The following is an 18,819-nucleotide window of genomic DNA, read 5'->3' on the forward strand; positions in this document are numbered from 1 at the left end:
GTTGTTTGTCATTGACCTTGACCAGCCTGTGCAGCTGCTGGTTATTTAGAGTCCATGTATAAAAATAGGCTTCCTTAATTATATATGTAAATGAGCATAAAACAGGCTACCAAGCAATAATACACTTATGGACACTTATGGGCCTAAGCATAGAAACTGCATGTATAAGTTGGGTGATTGCCCTTGAAAACTGGTTGTGTCCTTGCATAGGGTTAGTAGTGGGGCAGGGTGAAATTAGGTCTGCTGGAAAAAGGTGCAGGGCAAAAGGCATAGCTGGCAGGGCTAAAGGATGGCTGGAGGGCAGGCAGGATCCATCCCCAACACCTCCTAGATTTCTGTGTGCTTGTTGCATATAAACTGTTCCTCCACTGCCATTAATTATTTTGAGTGAAAGGAAACATGGACAGATAGAATTTTCCCCATGAGAAAATATATTTAAAGAATTCATAACATGATTTTTGTAACATGCATTGGGGATTATTTTCCTTCCCAATTCCTGACTCCTAGACTTAGAAGGTAAGCCCACAGAGGGGTGCCTTCCTTTTAAATCATTTAAGACACCTAGATTGATTGGTATGCAGTTCTTAGTGCTAATATGTTAATGGTTTCTAGGTGCCTTTGATGTGGAGTGTCATTTTCATAGAATGACATGTAACTACCCTTCCCTCTTGTGTCCCAGCCAAGTGACTTTTCTGTTATTAAAACTAATGAGTGGCCTGTAACTTACAGAGTGATCCTTTCTTCATCCACCCTCAAACATTTATATTTATTCAGAGGAAAAAAAAAAAGAAAAAATAAAACTAACCTTGCTTCTGTCTGGCTTGTGGAGGAGTTTTTCCACCAGATGTGTGGCATTTCCCCCATTTTATTGCAAGGCAAGGATTTTTCATGTCCATTTATAAAAACTTTACATAATGAATAAGGCTTGGTTGTTGATGTCTTAAGAGTAGTTGTCAAAACTATTTCAGCTGCATGTAGTGACATAATAATGAGAAATTAACTGTGGATAATCTTCCTAAGGACTGAGTGATTTTTTTTTTTTTCCCCTTTTTATTCCACTGTAAGGACCTATTGCTTTGCTCCCGTTTTATAGGATTTGTCTGATGTATGTCTGACAGTGACAGAAGCATGACTAGTAATTGGTTGATTGGTTCAAGCCTGTTCCAAGCTTAGCACTGGGAATATTATAACACATCTGCTTTCATACATCGAGCAGTGAATTGAGAGACAACTGAGTCGATTAGCTCTGTGGATAACCCATCTTCATTGGGTATAAGAGGTGTGGAAAGGCAGCGAGAGTTTTACAGGGTCTGCTGAGTTGAGTCCTTGCTGATCCCCACATCAAAATTGAGTGAGAAACCATCAAATCTGGGAACTCTGGCTCTTCCTAAATAATCTGCTGGGTTTCCTCCTTATATCTGGAGCTGTGGGGCTGTTTGCTTGTAGACTGTCATTACACTTGGGAGCATGTACCTGCCTTTATTCTGTGGTTTACAGATGAGGCTTTCAGAAGGGCTCAGTAGCTACAACCCCTCTGTGTTTTCAGTAGAGTCTGGTGCTTTCCTCTTAGGGAAAGAGTTTCAAAAYGGAATTGGGCATCAATGCACCCATCTGAGTGTCTTTACATCCAGATTTGTCTAGACCTAATGTAAATGTGAGTGTAAATATGAGATGAATCCTGTGACAGGAGAGGTTTTCTGTTTTCCTCAGAACAAATTGGAGCACTGGCAGGGCAGCACATAGTGCACGTGGCCTGCGGAGAGTCTCACAGTGTGGCACTCAGCGACCAGGGCCAGCTCTTCTCCTGGGGCGCGGGCGGYGATGGACAGTTGGGCCTCACTACTGTAGAAGACGCAGTGACAGTACCAAGGTAAACTTTTAACATGTTCAGGTTTTCTTAAGGCAGCTTCTTGGAGGTGCAGCCTGAGGAGTTGTTCTTGCAGCCTGGAGTCAGCAGCAGTGTTGCATTAACTGAAAGGACTGGTAACAAGGCACTTCTTGTATACAAGTATAAGCATGAGGCCTCCTCCTCTCCTCCTCTGCACTGGCAGTCCCTGAGCCTCCTTGGGATTTGGATGAGTTTTCAGGAAGGTCAGGCAGGGCAGACCTGCTCTTGGGTGCTTAGGGCCCAGAGGAGAAGAAAACCAGAGGGTATTTGACTTTCCTCATTGGAAAAAGTGCCAGTGCTTTTCAAGGAGGTACATGAGGGAAGACCTAAAAATGGAAATGCTGTGTGATACCTATCTGTACTTGACTCCCTGGGAAGTCCTTTGAGATAGAATCTRCTTTTTAATAATAGGAAAAAAAAAATACGACTGAGTGAACCAGCATCTCAGCTCTGAAACTGTTGTGCTGTGTTGCCCATTAGCACCTTTTACTTAGCACCAAAGCCACTAAACCAGCCTATTGCAATTGTGAATAGTCAATGTTACTCAGAAACTTTAGGATAGTTTGTTTTTTTTCATTTACTTATTTAATATAACTTACCTGTGTCAGAGCTCTGGTAAGGGTTAAATAATAGCACATATAGATGATGCAGAGGCCAGTGGCAGATACCAAGACTCCTTCATCCAAAGCAGGTCACAGACGAGAAGTCTCAGCTTATCACCATAATAAAGGTATCTGGTCTCTTTGTACTTAATGGTATTGCATCATGTTGCATTCGTAACAGACGAATTCTGTCTCTTAGTCCTGCTACCCCTGCAGAGCCAATGCAGAGCAGGTAGAGGAAGTTTTGGATGCCAGTTTGGGGTGGACGTCATTGTGGAAACAGTGTTTAAAAGAAAAGAATTTCAGTTACAAAACATTATGTTGGAGCTGGAGGGCTGGCTATGTGGGAAGGCAGCCCTTTACTTGCAGGTAGATCTGCTATAACAAAGAGAGAAAGGCTCACATGCTAATGTGATAGTGCCATTTTAAATATTACATTTTTGTGAAATAACATGACCCTTTAATGCTTACTGTTCTATGTACAAAGCACTGAGGAGGTTTTGGTGGTGTAGCTCATGGGAACTGCTCTGCCCCCTGAGAGTATGAAAAATTTTGATGCCTGAAAGAGAACAGCAAGAAAGACACTAAAACCGAGCTGTCTTCGCCATTTTCCAGATGTTTGGATTCAGCTTTATAGCAGTAACTTAGTTGGAGTTGGTAGTCAAGTGTCTAAAGCTCTTCACAGTTTTGCAGCTCTTGTGCATGGATCTGTATTTCCTTCAAGACTCTATACCTCAGTTTCAAAACTGCAGGTTATGTGTTTGTGTAGCAAAAATACTTGAATGGAAATGATGGTGTTGACCTTAGGTGATACTGTATATGTAGACGCTTATTCTAAAATAGCATCTCCTTCTATAGGTTGATAAAGAAATTGAACCAACAGACGATACTGCAGGTTTCCTGTGGAAATTGGCATTGCCTGGCTTTGGCAGCAGGTACTGTAACATTCATTATTTATTACCAAGATTTGTACTGTTATTTTGCACAGTGTCCAAGATTGCATATTTCCACATGACAAACCAAGGGTATCCCTGTCTCAACCGCTTTCAATCCGAATGGGAGAGTATACAATCAGTCAGATACCATGAATATTGAAGGAGCCCAAACAAACCTTTGCCAGTACTGTCAAGAAAGGAAACATCATGCACAGGCCACCCACTACCTCACTATTGTATGATGGCAGGAACACTTAAAACCTTTCCATCCTGATGTAGAAAAATGTGTATAATTAATGTCTTTATGTGGAAGTTATCCTTGGCTATTACTCTGTGGTATGCAATATGTGGACCATTCTTCATTGTGCTGTTTAAGTTACAGTAGTCTAGTGTTGTATTTTGCACTTAGTTATGTATCTGTGTATTTACCTGGTGGCTTCAGACTGTGCTTTTATTTTAGCAAAGATTGTCCTGTTGATTTTTCCATTGTAAGGATGGGTGGAAAGGAAGCCCCCAGTACTGGTTCATGTTCATTTTGTCAAACTTTGTTTTCCTGTTGACCAGCTTTTACTCGACGACTCTTTTTCTTTCCTTGTTTCAGATGGCCAGTTCTTCACGTGGGGGCAGAACAGCTATGGTCAGCTGGGTTTGGGTAAAGAATGTCCCTCCCAAGCCAGTCCACAACGTGTCAAATCTCTTGATGGGATCCCTTTGGCTCAGGTTGCTGCAGGCGGAGCTCACAGCTTTGCCCTGTCTCTCTCAGGAGCTGTGTTTGGCTGGGGGAAGAACAGCTCAGGGCAGCTGGGATTAAGTGATGAACGAGGTATTAAAATCCCACTCCTAGGTGAAAGAAGGAATGGGCTTTTTTGGCAGAGTGCAGCTTTTCTTTCCACATTTACAGTGTATTTTTATTGAGCAGATAGGTAACCTTAGCCACTGCTCTTGGGAAGAGAGGACAGAGAAACATTCTCTAAAAGGCTCTTCAGGCTTTTCATACTTGATAAGAACAGAAACGCTTTTTCTTTCTGTTCTAGATGTTAGTGGGAGTGAAAAAGGTCAAAAATATAAGATCTCTCAACTGCACGTGTCAACATGCGGGCACCCAAGGAAGGGCTAGGATTCTTTCTTCCTCCTCTCAGAATGCTGTGTCCTTGGTTTTGTTTGAAGTTGGTGTGGAGCAAAGGCTGTCCCTGTGGAATGGCAGACTGGATCCATCCCCTAGTTTGCCAACATGTTTTTGACTGGAGAGCATGTTTGCTACAAAATGGCAACGCAGGGTATCTCAGTATTGAAAAACGCTGTCTAGCTTATTGGTTGCATAATTTTACAAACTTTTTCAGGTCACTGCGTTCAGTACAGCCTAGCCATCAACAGAGTTGAAAATAGTTTTATAAATGAGGCTGAAGAGTGGGTATGACATTACCATTACTCTACAAAGCCCAGAACTCCTCTGCTTGTTGTTAACGTATTCTTAAGCCTTTGAAAAAGCAAGTGGGGGGAGGAAGAAATTTTTTGCAACTACAAATCAAGCTCTTCATTTTCAAACRTTTTCTGAGTATCTTTAAATGTGCATTAAATATCTAGGCAAGTTACTGAGTGTGGATGTGATGTCCAACATGCATGGATAATTTATTTTGCATGGGTAAGTACACATGGGGTGTATGTATTTGTAAAAGTTAGGTTGCATATGTAGTAGCATATAAACACTATATGTTGGCTAAAGAAAAGCATCACTTCACTTATATTTTGTGTACCTATAATGCAGGGGCGCATTTTGAAACCCACTCTACCAACTGAAACATATACTTAAAGCTATTACTCAAAAACAGCCTGCAGTTTAGCACAGGAGGCTGAAATGTTGTATGTATCCTTTCATCTTGCTTTGCATTTTTAGGAATGTGAAGCACACTTGGAAAACTTGTAACATAACTTATATTCTCTCAGAAATGTTTTAGGGCTGCTTTCTTGTACTGTATGTAAGCTAGAGCACTGATCTAGTAGAAAAGCACCTATGTTCTTCCCATATAGACTAGCAGATAGATGCTTCTAATTTCAACACAGTGGTAGTAAAAAAGCTGCAGTTTATATGTGAGAGGCTTGCTTTGTTCATGAGCTATCATAAATATATAAGGGGCCTCTGCTTGTGGGGCTACGTTGGCCAGGGATCACAGTCTGCTTACCCTCAATATATGGCACAGCTGGCAGGAGTCTGTAGTAAATATTTGATATTTATGGTGAGTGAATCATGGTAAGACAGTGTGAATTATACTTAGTGAATGTGAACAGCAAGGTCTACAAACATGAGTATTTTGTAGCACTGTTATTTAAACAATTATGCTTTAGAGTTAAGAAGCATCATTCCAGTCAAAATAAAGATCAGTGGGTAAAAATACAGAACAAAGTAAATAAAGAATCTACTCTCATTTCTAAATCCATGGAAATTTGACCATTTTCCTTTCATTATCCAGAAAAAGCACCTATAAAATTCTTTGGTGAGAGTCTCAAAAAATGGACAGCTCTCTAGGTAGGAACCTGATTTTTCATTGGTGCGAAGTAAGCAGTTTTGGGGTGCCTGCTGCTCTTTGAAATGCCTAGCTGCCATGTCAGTATACCATGAAATCTTGCTTGGTGTATTCATCTTGGGGAGACCCACTTTTAATGATTTAAGACATCAGCATGAAGAGGAAAAGCATCATTAAACTGTACCTGAGATTAGCCTTTACAAACAGGAGGATCATCATCTTAAAAGATGACAAAAGAAGGAAGGCCAGGTATTTAAATACACCTTGGGATTCAGCTTGTCATGTGCCTTGTGCAGGTGTCTCCCAAGTGTCAGGATTGTTAGGCTCAAAGAGGCTCTGAGCAAGGTTTTGGAAACAAATGTGTGCAGCAGTCTATGAGAGGTCTGGAATGGCACATGAGGCTGAAGGTGGGTGTAGCTAGGCTGCACTAGTCRTGTGTCCCAACCTGTAAGTGCAAACTGAGTTTATACAACATCCTCAATGTTTATGTTCTTGCTCTGGACACCTTCCTTTGTGCCTGGCACAAATCTTTTAAGAGTTGGAGGAGAAAGCAACAGTGACGTGTTGAAGGGCATGTTGTTTTTTCCACATTTGCTAAAGCGTCTATTGTACCCTGTCAGAGTTGCAGGTCACATCTGAAAATCAGACTGCTAGTGTTTTTTTTCCAGACATTTAGGTTTGTGTTTATGAAACAAATCCTTTTATTTTCATTGTTTACAATGCAGACCGAGAATCTCCTTGCCATGTGAAGCTGTTGCGGTCTCAGAAGGTTGTTTACATCAGCTGTGGAGAAGAACACACAGCGGTTCTGACAAAGGTAAAAGTGCCGACCTAGGAATGTTGGCTGCTCTCTCACCTGCCTAATGGGTTCATTTATTTCCTGGGTAATGGCAGAAAAAAAACAGGTTGGCTTACCTTCTTCCATCTGACCCCAGTAAAATGAACTAAATGAACTAAGTGGAAAGTAAAGTCCTGTTTTAATTTATTTTGAGATTCATTGTCAATGTGATCCATTGTCATTTTTGAAATTGAAGATGTTAATAATTCATGACAATGAATAGCAAAACTCAGGTGACTCCCTCAAAGAAACAGACTTTGATCAGGGAATTTAACAAGCATACATTCAAAGGGCTGAAAACAGCATTTTACTGGAAGGTAAAAAGAGCTGTTGTGCATCAGAAGAAAAAACAGGGCAAAAGGAAGGGGTGTTTAAAACAAACATGTCATTCACTCACAACATTTACAAAAGAGATTTTCAGTTCTACACCTCCTGCAATTTCCAAGTAGGGTTTAGTTTAGTGGATAGAGGACAGAGCTGGGTCTTGGGAGATCACTGTTCAGTTCTTGCCTCTGCTTAAGCTTGGGCTGGTAGTGAAACTGGAGTCAGAGAGATGCTGCTAGGATATGGGTCCCTAAACAGAGAATATGCTGTCTGATTTGCTAACAGAGTGGAGGGGTGTTCACGTTCGGTGCAGGTTCCTGTGGGCAACTGGGACATGACTCCATGAATGACGAAGTGAACCCCCGAAGAGTTCTTGAGCTAATGGGCAGCGAAGTATCCCAGATCGCTTGTGGCAGGTGAGTGCCTGTGTGCAGTCAGAAGTTTTCCTTCAGTGGAGGTTAGGGCTGATGCTGGCTCTAGTAAATTTACGGGATAGTTTGCTTCTGCATCCTACATGTCAAAATTAAGTTAATTTAAATTTTACTTTGCATGAGAWTTTTAAGGCCCTCTAAATGAGGTTGGTTTTTAATTGGGGCTGCTGCCTATGCTATGACCTGGTGAAAGATCTCTTTCCATTTTAATAATCCAGATGGACTCTAAAGCTGCAGCCCCTTTGGTCATAAGTTTCCTGCCTCTTTCCTGAAAAGAGAGTTAGTAATACTGTGCTGTGATGCTATTATTTGATTTGTACAGACCTGGCAAATGGCTAAGCTAATTTCATATGTGAGCCTGATACTGGCTGCATGCTGGCACAGATTGCTCTTTGTCCCTTCCGCCTAATGAGCTGTACTCCATAAACTGGTGCCATCAGGTGGCAAAAACCAATCATTGGTGTTAGTGTAAAGATGCTGCTTTGCACTAGCTTCTAGCCTAGTGGAACAGAAAATAAATTTCAGGCTGCATTTGTTTTTCTTCCTTCAATTGTTAAACATGGCCCAAACTTTGTACCCGTCTCTGTTGCAGACATCACACTTTAGCCTTTGTGCCTTCTTCAGGAATGATCTATGCATTTGGCTGTGGAACAAGAGGCCAGCTAGGAACTGGGCACACATGCAATGTTAAGTGTCCCTCTCCTGTGAAGGGTCACTGGGCAGCTCACAATGGGCAACTCTCAGGGAAACCTGGTACGTGCTGTGCACAGTTTGGAGTAGCAAATGGACGTAGATCATTTCATTTCATCCATGGTGATCTAAAGACATCTTGGCATTGGTCTATGAGTTGGAATGAAACTGCTGGAAATAGAATGATCCCAGCCCCTTAGTCCAAAGGCACTATGGAAGGTACTGGGTGACCTCTTACTCTCACAATTAATCTGTGTACTCTCTCCCTTTCTCTTTTCATGGCAGAGCTCAGTATCTGGTGATCTTGAGCCTTCATGAAATTGTTCTAGTACTGATTTTGAAGGGCTTACCCACTGTAGTTTAAAAATTACAACCTTTCCCTCTTGCCAGGCCAAGAGCGTGTCTCAAGGAAGTGCTAAAGTTCAGCCTGGCCTTCAAGGAACCCAGCTGCTCCTTGTAGTGTAAGGCCTGAGACACTGGCAGCGCATATGTGGGGGAAAGGCAAAGTAGGAACTTAAATTCATCAACCTCTAACATAACTGCATCTCTTTCTTTAACAGATGCTTGTAAATATCACATTGTTAAACATATCTTCTCTGGAGGAGACCAAACATTTGTGCTTTGCTCCAAATATGAGGTAAAACAAATCAAATATCATCTTAAGTCTGTTCCTCTGTCCCAGCCTTCACAATGCATCTTTTTTTCTTTTTTTTTTTGTCATGTCTTCCCAAAATAACATTGTTTTGTTGGAGTCCCTTCTACCTTGCAAACCTTACCAATGACAACGACTGTTACAGGGATTTCCAACTGATTAGTAGTGGCTGAAAGAGCATAGATGCATTCCTTCAGGGTCATGTCAAAGAGCAGTTGGGAAGACACTAATTTCAGTTTGATCAACAGGGAGGGGAATTATTTCCTTTGCAGATTGTAAGAAAGGGGGTGCCCTCCCTATAGGGGTCCGTGTGATTAGGGTGTAAGGTTGTGGAACGCATACACTGAGGTTCTCTGAAGACATAGGCTGCATGGAGGGCTAAATGCTTGATTGTTTTTTCTGTTTCTGTCTCCTTATTTCTTTCAAGAGGTGTTTGACATACCTTTTTGAGGCGTATTTAAAAGGGGTTTGGTACATTTAAGAAAATGATTTTTTCTTTTTCTTTTCCTCTTTTTTAAATTATATTTGGAGATGGTCCTGTTTTCTTCCATACCCTTTTGGGCTCATTAGTTGAGCCACAGCTTCCTCATCAAGCCTGTGCAGAAAACACACTGAGAAAGCAATCATTTTTATATGGAAAACAGATTATGAATAAGAAGGAGTTGTTTTACAAGCCTTGCCTTTGCTGAAATCTGTATCTTCTCACAGAATTCCTTGCCTGCTGATGATTTCCGGACCATAAATGAAACACATTACACCTGTTTAATAAATGATGAAACTCTAGATGTCTGGAGGCAAAAGCTTTTAGAAAAGAACAGTTCTAATTCTGTCAAGTAGGTATTGGGGCACTGGACAAGCCTTTTGTTGAAAGTTTTATTTAAAGAATTTTGTTGGCTGCCATGCCATGTTTTAACTTGAAACTTAGCAGCCTTTTCCAAGTGTGTTTCTYGGTCATACCCAAGTGGGGGAGACAGTTGCCAGTCATGAGGATGACAGGTTAGAGCTCCCTAGCAAGACCAGAGAAATTTGAGGCTGCCTCAGAACATGGCTGGAATGGTGGTGGATGGAACTGGATTTAAAGTTGTCCTCTGTTATATGCTTAGAGTTCATGAAAAGGAGCAAGAAGCTTTATACAGGTTGATTAAAATTCCTTTCCCTTCCCCTGTGTGCCTGCCCTGAGAAAAGCAGAGTAGGTGGAAAGGAGGCACTGCCAACATCCTTTTAAAGAGGGATGTTACAGGATCCTGAGTGAGCCGCTTCACTGCTGTGGCTCTGAATGGAGGGGTGATTATGAGATTGCTTTCCAAGGAAAGAAAGGAAGAGAGCCGARGGGATTTGCTGGGACATTTATTCATACTCTGTATCTCTATTTTCTTTTGTTTTCTTGCTGCAAACAGTAATGTAGTTCAGATACTGTCCTCGGCTGCCTGCTGGAATGGAAGCTTCCTGGAGAAGAAGTAAGTGGCAAACGGAGTCCAGAAGTGTCGCTTTCCCTTGAGACAAACTGGAATCTCTTTACTTCGTTCACAGTTGCAATGGGCTTTGATTTTTGTGATCAGGCAGGAGACTGGGGCAGAGAGCGGCCACTAAGGAGATGGGTGGTCAGAGCTGGATAAGGAAGGCAAATAGTCTAAGAAAGTGAATGGTGAGTGTACTGTAAGTGCCACAGAATCCCTGGAGTTGTCACAATTGTTATTTTTTCTTACAAAATGCATATAAACCTTTTTTTAAAGAAGAGGGGTAGGAATACTGACATTAAGAGAAATGAGTGATCCTGGGTATCTGAATAATCTCATGCCCAGCTGAGCTAGCTGGTGAGGACTGGTGTGTGTGTGGAGGTACACTTCAACACAGGCTGCTTTTAAAAAATACATGATACGAGCAACATGGCAGCACTTTCCTTTTAGGTGACGTCAGTTGTGGAAACTTTTGGGCTCATACTAGCGAAAGCAGGAATTTCAAGGAGACGATGACTGTACTGGTAAAGGATTAATGGGTGTAACTAACAGTGGGTGGTGACAAGGAAGTAATATGCATAGCTTGGTGAAAGGCTGTGGGCTGGAAAGGACTGTGATGGCTGTGTCTACAAATGGTGGGGAGGTAACAGCATAAGATTAAGAGGAGGAGGAATTTTTATGGTGATGTGATGCATAATGACCCGTAGCTAGGTGAAGAAGAACCTAGTTACTTTGAGTAATCTTTGACTAATCTTTTCCAAGAGCAACTTGAAAAGAAAACAATTTACTCATTATTCCTGCTTTCTTCCACTGGTGCAATGGTTTCTTCTCCAGCCTTGTGAGAAGGCATCATGTTACCACGTCAGGGGAGTTGTGTCATGTTGGTTTAAAACACTCTGAGATTTCCAAGTTGTTGAGTCACAGTATATAGTCCCACATSTCCTTTGATTGTGGAAATGAGTGGAGTGCATGACTTGATCACCCCAATGCGGTTGTCTTTCCACCTTAATGATATCTTGGCTAGTGCAGGATTTAACTTTTACAGAAGATCTGTGACCAAATGAAGTATAAAATCTGAAGCCACCATACCCTGAGGTGAGGCTGTGTTTAAACATGCATCTTTATACATGAAACATAATATCACAGTGTACCTGGTAGAAATACCCTAGTACATACTTTCAGCGTCCTAATGCCATATAGGTCTGTTTGCAGTATAGCATTGTGGTACACAGGGTTAGATGGAAGAGCAGCTTTTCTGTGCCTGCGCGACTGGGCATGCACCAAAGCTACTTCTGCACATCACAGCCTGGAGCTTTCTGCGCCACAGTGTGACTCTGAGGAGCTATTTCCAGCCTGGTGCTTGTGTTGTTATGGAAATAACTCTTCTACTACAGCAGGCTAAGTTTAGCTTCTCATATCATTAGAGCCACATCAGCAAACTGACAAATGTGTCTTATGTTTAATAGGTACCTTTTCCTTCCGGGGGTGTCTGATATGACACATGCTCAAGGTGACTCRTGACATATGGCTCTTGGGAAATCCTTGAGTGGAATTGTAGTAATGACCTCCTTTTTTTACTGTCATCTGCAGATCTGTTTTATCTGCAGATGGTGGTGCTGAGAGCCACTGCTACAGATGTTGAACATGCTCTAGATGCTGAGATGGGTAACTTACCTGCTGCATTGCAGGACATTTTAGCATTGCTAGATCAAGTTGTCAGATTATTGTCCTCTGTAGGCTTGCTTTCATTATCTCACTTACACAGGCATCCTGGTTAAATTACACCCTTCCACGTATAGCAGAAAGGACAGCACATGTTTGTTACAGCTAAAGACCATGTGAAGACTCCTCTCAGCTGCGCTGTGGTTTGATTGTGGTCCTGGTTTAGTTTTAGGGATGGAAAATATGAGGATGGAGCTGCCAAAAGAACTACTTTGAAAGTCTCCCCGTTTCTTTTTGAAATCCCTCATCTGATGTTCCCTTGTGTAACAGGCAGTGTCTTCTTGCACATCACCCTTCCCTTTCTTACAGTGTGTGCATAAACAGATTTTTCTATTAAAAATAAAGTGTGTATATCAGGCAACACAGAGAATCCTGATCCATACGATAGGTTGTTTTTTATAGGTTTTTAAGTAGTCAGACCTGTCCAGGCAGGCTCTTAGGTCAGTAAGGTGTGCTGGGGAAATCAAAGAATTTGGTAAAGTGTTTATCTGCAAGAATCCCAACCCTAAACAAGGCCCCAAGGAGTACAGAAGGGTGAATTGTCCATCTTGTGTTTAGCAAAAAGATTCCAAGTTCTGCTTTGTTTCTAGACTGATTAATTCCCTGGAGATCGTTTCTCTGTTGCTGGCTCTCAGGCCATGTCAATACACAGGGTAGTCCTGTCTCTTTTTTAAATTTATGCCAGCCTGTCTGTGATTTTTTTAAAGAATTGATGAACATTTTAAGACCAGTCCGAAGATCCCGGGGATTGATTTGAACTCCACCAGAGTGCTGTTTGAGAAGCTGATGAATTCTCAGCACTCCATTCTCCTAGACCAGGTATTGCACTTCTGGATTTTGGGTTATTCAGAGGGAGAGTAAAGACTTTGTCCCTCTGTAACATGGAAGTAACAGTAGCTTTTGAGGGGGCAGGTTGTATTTCATATTTGCAGGCTAGATCCTACATCTTCATTGACCTGAGCTAATTTCCACCTTCCGAGAATCTGGCCCAAAAGCTTGTTTTTAAAAAAGTTTTGTCCCATGGCATTGAATACTTGAAATAGCTCCTGAAATTAAGTCCTCATCTGTTATACTTGTAAACAATGAATATATGCTCTTTTCTTGCATGTTGAGTGCTTGATGGTTTTATACCAACTCAAGCACTGTTTGTACTAACACTTGATTCTAACTCGGGGTGTATCTCTCGTGAGTGCAAGAGCTGTGAGATGCGATTGTGTATGTTCTCTGTGCCATTTTTTAACTATAATTTTTAGAGGGTTTTTTTCCTGTGCATTTGATCTTCAGCTGATATAATGGCTTCAGTGGATTTAGAGTGACAACCAGTTGAAGACTTAGCCCACAATATTTTAAATGGTTCCTGAACATGTGCTGGGTAGAACCACTAACTTCAGTGAACTTTGAGACTTTAAAAGTCACAGAGTAATAGTAGTTCTTAGCTAGTGAAGTCTGTTCTCATGAAATAAGTCATGAAGTTAGGTTTGCTTGCTGAACAGATAAGTCACTCTAGCTATTAAGTATATGGCTTTGATGCTAAAAATCTCAGTCACTCTTTTGACTTTAATGCTGATAATTCCGCATCATTTGGTCTAAACAGGATGCACAATAACACCTACAGTACTTGAAGGTAAATGTAGTGGCAGTTAATTTCTGTAGTGTGGCATAAGCTAATGATGGATGGCTTTGTTCTTTAAAGTTGATGTTCTAGGATATGATCCTTTTTATAGTCCCTTGTAATTACATGTTTTCCAGGCCATGAGGGGCATACAATGTGTTGGCAGGGTCTTCTAGCTATTAYGATGGCAGAAGGAGGGCCTCAGTGAAAAAAATCTTTCTGGCCTGTTTTCAGATGCCTGAGTGAATTATTGAGGGGAAAAAAAGGAAATTTTATTTCAAGCCAAATATTAATTGTGGTGAAAAGCTGAAAACTAAAGAGTTACTTTTCAGAATTGAGAATGTAAGACGTCTGTATGTCTGATTCATTCAAAGTGGGGCTCTCCCCACAGCTCTCCAGAATCGCTCCATTTCCTTTCTGTTGATTATTCATTGACCATAGCTAATCATTATTTTCAGCYTCCCTGGCTCCCCTAAAGCAGAGATGACTTGGCATATTGAATATTTCTGTGGGTGACATGGCACATCGAATCCTTATTTTAGGCATAGTGGGACCTAGATAGTAGATGCTCTGTCACCCAGGATAAGTTGCCTTCTTTTCTCTTGTTTGCTTCTAGATATTAAAGAGCTTTGAAAGCTTTTTGATTCCTCAGCTGTCCAGCTCGCCACCAGATGTTGAGGCAATGAGGATCTATTTGATTCTGCCTGAATTCCCACTCTTCCAAGACTCAAAGTATTATATAACGTTAACACTTCCTCTAGCAATGGCTATTCTGCGCCTGGATACCAACCCCAGCAAAGTTCTTGGTAAAGGATAATTCATTTTCTCCCTTTGAGCCATTTCAGACACATCCTGCTCTAAGCATCCTGCTGGGACACAAAGCGTTGGCTTTAGATTTTTCAGTCATGTTTTGTGATGGCTTAACCTTTTATTTTGTTACCACAGCTGCGATGATAATTGAGTGTTATTTGTGATACAGTGTTGTTAGCAAGGATTCGCCTCCAAAAAGGAGTGGGGAACCAAAAGCATTCAAGGAATCTACCCCCACCCCCCCAATCTAAGTTCCCATGTAAAAGCTTTTTGCATGTGCTCTGAATTTTAGGTTTAAAATATGAGGAAATAAAGAACTTGCCATACAGGTAAAATGCGGGAAGTTCATCAGTTACAGTAATACAAAACATATAAAATGCATGATAGTGTGGATAATAAATGAGAAATAAAATTCAGGTTAAGAATCATTTTAATTTAGAAATAAAATATCACTTCAAAGAACACTTACTAGGGAAGAGCCTTATCTAATTTACTTACATTCAGAGATTCAGTTCCAAAGAAATTTTTAAGGCCACTGCATTAACATAGGTTTTGTATATTGTGAAGATTAAAGATCTTACTCTCTTAAATTTAACCAAATATTGCCCACATTAAAATATCCTGTTCTGTATAAAGTAAATTAGCAAATGTACTGCTTATACAAAATTATATTGTCCTATATAAGGTACAGAAAAACCTACTGACTGTTCTCTCATCAAGCTGAACATCCCAGCTGTTCTCCTGCTTCTGAATCTTCTCATTTCTGCCCATATTATTTCCTATTAGCCTAGCTTAAGCTAAGCAGAACATACGCTGCTTACAGTTGTTGCTCATGTTTGCTAAGCTGTTACTTTCTTGTAATTTTTTGTGTTGCTTAGGATTATCTTATACTAATTCTCATATTATCYTGTCTAATGCTACGTAATGCGTTCAGACCTCCAGGAGCATTGCTCCAGTGAAATTTAGTGATTTTTGTCCTTATTCAGAGAGGGTTTGGAACCAGCTTGCCTCCTCTGCTTAGAGTTCCTAGTCTACTGTGATTGTTAGAATATAGAAATGTAAAGGATTCTCATACTTTTGCCTGCCAGAGTTTATTATTGTGCTGATATCTGAGGGAATAAATTGGTGTTTGCTTCTAACAGTAGACATGATGTTTTCCCAAGCTCCTGCTTCTACTTTGCAGGCATATTAGGTCTGGCGAAGATGCTAATAGAGCAGGGTCCCTTCAGAGGAGAAGCAAGGCTTATTGTCCTTGGCAAGAAAGAAATCAACCTTCTTAAAGAGGAGGAGTTCAGACCTTTAGCACAGATGTGCCAGGGACCCCCTCTTGACACCTGATAGAAAAGTATGTGGTACTGACAGAGAATGGACCATGCAACTATTTTCTTATCACTCATTGAGAGATAGTGAGAGAGTGATTAAAGCAATAGAGTAAAGTCATGGCTTTTCTGCAAGARCACAGCATCTTGCAAAAATCTTGAATTCAGGCTCTAGCACTAATCGGCATGGGGTCTGGGTGGTGAGTGGGGTGGTTATATGAGAGGGGAARGGAAGAGCTTTGAGACTTCTAGTGTCTGCAGCTGACTTGTCTTACTTTCCTATTGCTGCAGTTAGAAGAGAAGTAGGGAGGTTTTCTGAAGTTATTYTTAGCTGTATTTCCCTATTTTCAGCTCTACCCCCTTATTTAGAAGAATACTCTGTGGCCTTCAATTTAATATTTATATTGATGTTTCTCTCCTTTCCAGATAACTGGTGGTCTCAAGTGTGCCCAAGGTATTTCCTGAGGCTAGTGGACCTCTATAAAGGGGCAGTGGTATACCTCCTCAGTGGAAGAAAGACACTGTTGATCCCGGTCCTGTTCAGTAGCTACATTACAGCTGCTCTCAGACTTCTGGAGAAACTCCACAAGGTAAGAGGGAAGCCTGGGTGTGAGTTGGCTCCAGATGATTCACAGTCTTGTCTCTGCCCTTCACTAGTTGGCAGGGGCAGAGTGGTCACAGCCCCAGCTTGACAGCTGTGTCATTGCCYATTGAGACACCACAAGAAGGAAGATGTTAGTGGCTGTCCTGAATTCAGGGTGCTCGAAGACTGTCCAGTTCTGTCTCAAACACTAGGAAGAATTTACCTTAGAGAGCTCCACTGCTAAACCACCAGATTGTGTGCCATTGCTCTGGCACAAATACCTGTTTCATCATCCTTTCTGCTCCCACTGCTTTGGTGCTGTTTACTCTGGTTGAGGAGGAGGGAGAACTAAAAGAAGCAGTAGGAAAGAAGGGTTTTTTTGACCATGTTTTGCATCATTACTTATCTTGATTAGTTCATAGTAAAATATAAGGCACCTCAGTTATTTGCAAGGCTTTCTGAGGCCTAGTGTTGCAAGCTGCTGCATTTGATTGTACCTGAGCTGTGAGGGGAAGCCTTTTTGAAGAAAGCAAGCCTTCCTGGTCATAGAAAAATGCTGAATGCATCCATATTTTTAAAATCTACTATTTTTTTCACTAGGTAAATCAGAAGGTTAAACACGTAGAATATGATAAGTTTTATATCCCTGAGATTTCCAGCTTGGTGGACATTCAGGAGGATTATCTCATGTGGTTCTTGCATCAGGCTGGAATGGTAAGAGGTTTTATGTGTAATCATGAAATAGCTGTCCATGTTTGTCTCTCTGGTCTTAAGAGATCTGCATTTTTAATATCCTTAATAAGAGTATAATGTATACAGTATAGAAGCATCTATATGTAAGCTCTCTCAGATTTGGGTCCTTAGTAGCTTGACAAAGTTGCCTTAAAATAAGGCCATCYGAAAAGCTAAAGCTAACAATATTTAACTAATGCTTGTAACAATCTCTGTGATTATTCATGCGAGTCCCATTCAATCCCTGCACAAGGGGATTAATTCAGTCACTGGATCCTTTTAATGTAATCAACACCTCAGGAGCCGAATCCTGTATTCTAAAATTATAATTTTTACCCTTTACTTCTGCTGTTTAGGCAGGTATTGTGAATAATGTAGCCAGTGATCTTAAAATCTTGCTCTGTAAGAGGAGGCAGTGTGGCGTACTGGCTAGGGGACTGAACCAAGACTCAAGAGATGTGGGTTCTATTCCTGGCTCTTCCAGTAACCTGCTGGGTGATCTTGGGTAAGACCCTTCACCTCTTTTATGCCTCACTTTCCCATCTGTAAGAATGGAGATGACTAAACTGAGGGCTGGAAAATGCTGTGTAGGAGCTCAATAAGAATAATTATAGGAAGGAAAGAAATCCCAAATGTGAGAAAACACCAAAAACATCCATCAAGGGATGCTGCAAGAATAAAACCTGACTGTAGCAAGGATTTTTGTGTGTGTTTTTATGAACTTTGTAAATGTTGTGTGTGCTGTGCCCCCTGTCCCTGCCTTCCATCATATAAGTAGTGCTGCTCTGTGCTTGCTTTCAGTGAGTGGAGCAATATAATATTGACTCAATTTTATGTAACAGTAATAGATAAAAATGCATCAATATGCCTAATAAGAGGAGTAAGTTATGTTGCTGGAGTGGTCTTATGTTGTCATGTTGTGGCCTTACATTCTCTCCTGTTGTTTCACATGGTCTCTGCCTTGGGGGTGTTTTTCTTGTTTTTCTTCAGAAGAGTGAATTTCACCCATGGCAGGCTAACACAGGCCTCTGTGTCAGGTAGTCCTCTTAGTAATATTTGATGCACAAGTTTTGGATTAGAACTTGTGCATTTCCTTGAGAAGGAATTTCCTGTGCTTCTCCTTAAGAAGAAAAAAATGGCTTGTTGGTCCCAGAGGAGATAAGGTTTCTTTGGGTCGCCTTTGAACTAGTCCATCCTAAAAAAATACAAGACACAAAATCGACAGAATGAAAGATTTATATATTTTTCTTTTTTGCCTTCGCAGAAAGTAAGACCATCTATCATGCAGGTAAGAAAATTGCTCTTCATGTTTCTTGTTTGAAGAAGTGCTTATCGAAGCTGCAAATTGGGAACCAATCTACCTGCCTTTCTTGCAGGACGCTGTGACACTCTGTTCTTATCCTTTCATCTTCGATGCTCAGGCTAAGACCAAGATGTTACAGACAGATGCTGAACTACAGATGCAGGTAACTTTTCTCTCTTCCAGTTTTCCTGTCCTGTTTCTTTTTTCCCACCTTTCCCATCAGCGCCTGCAAAGGATTCACTGGGAGTTAGTGTGCAGCATTTCATTTTTTCTGTGACAAGGGAGAACGAAGTAGCTGGAGAACCTCTTTGCCCTGGGTACTGCAGAGGCAGTTCCTGGTTTCTTCCACTTCAGTAAGCTTGGTAACATCAGAACTGCCAGATGTGGTGGAAATTTAAA

General features: G+C 41.1%; 1 protein-coding gene across 14 annotated transcripts in view; it reads left to right on the forward strand.

Moving 5' to 3' along the window:
• HERC3 (HECT and RLD domain containing E3 ubiquitin protein ligase 3) overlaps positions 1 to 18,819 on the forward strand; it is a 53,882-nt gene that overhangs the window by 19,219 nt on the left and 15,844 nt on the right. For 6 of the 14 annotated variants that reach the window (XR_003257567.1, XR_003257569.1, XR_003257568.1 and 3 more), the window contains 15 exons: positions 1,711 to 1,870; positions 3,349 to 3,425; positions 4,027 to 4,248; positions 6,673 to 6,764; positions 7,395 to 7,525; positions 8,133 to 8,293; positions 8,791 to 8,867; positions 9,591 to 9,715; positions 10,280 to 10,339; positions 12,769 to 12,880; positions 14,290 to 14,479; positions 16,229 to 16,392; positions 16,986 to 17,099; positions 18,382 to 18,405; positions 18,494 to 18,583. Coding sequence is in view for 10 of the 14 variants with exons in the window: in XM_026090121.1 (XP_025945906.1) it covers positions 1,711 to 1,870; positions 3,349 to 3,425; positions 4,027 to 4,248; positions 6,673 to 6,764; positions 7,395 to 7,525; positions 8,133 to 8,293; positions 8,791 to 8,867; positions 9,591 to 9,715; positions 10,280 to 10,339; positions 12,769 to 12,880; positions 14,290 to 14,479; positions 16,229 to 16,392; positions 16,986 to 17,099; positions 18,382 to 18,405; positions 18,494 to 18,583 (1,799 nt within the window). In the remaining 4 variants the exon portion in view is untranslated. The other 8 variants (XR_003257570.1, XM_026090122.1, XM_026090123.1 and 5 more) reach the window with 8 other exon arrangements.

Source organism: Apteryx rowi, unplaced genomic scaffold (genome assembly GCF_003343035.1).
Source record: "Apteryx rowi isolate R43461 unplaced genomic scaffold, aptRow1 scaffold_85, whole genome shotgun sequence".
Lineage (NCBI taxonomy): Eukaryota > Metazoa > Chordata > Aves > Apterygiformes > Apterygidae > Apteryx > Apteryx rowi.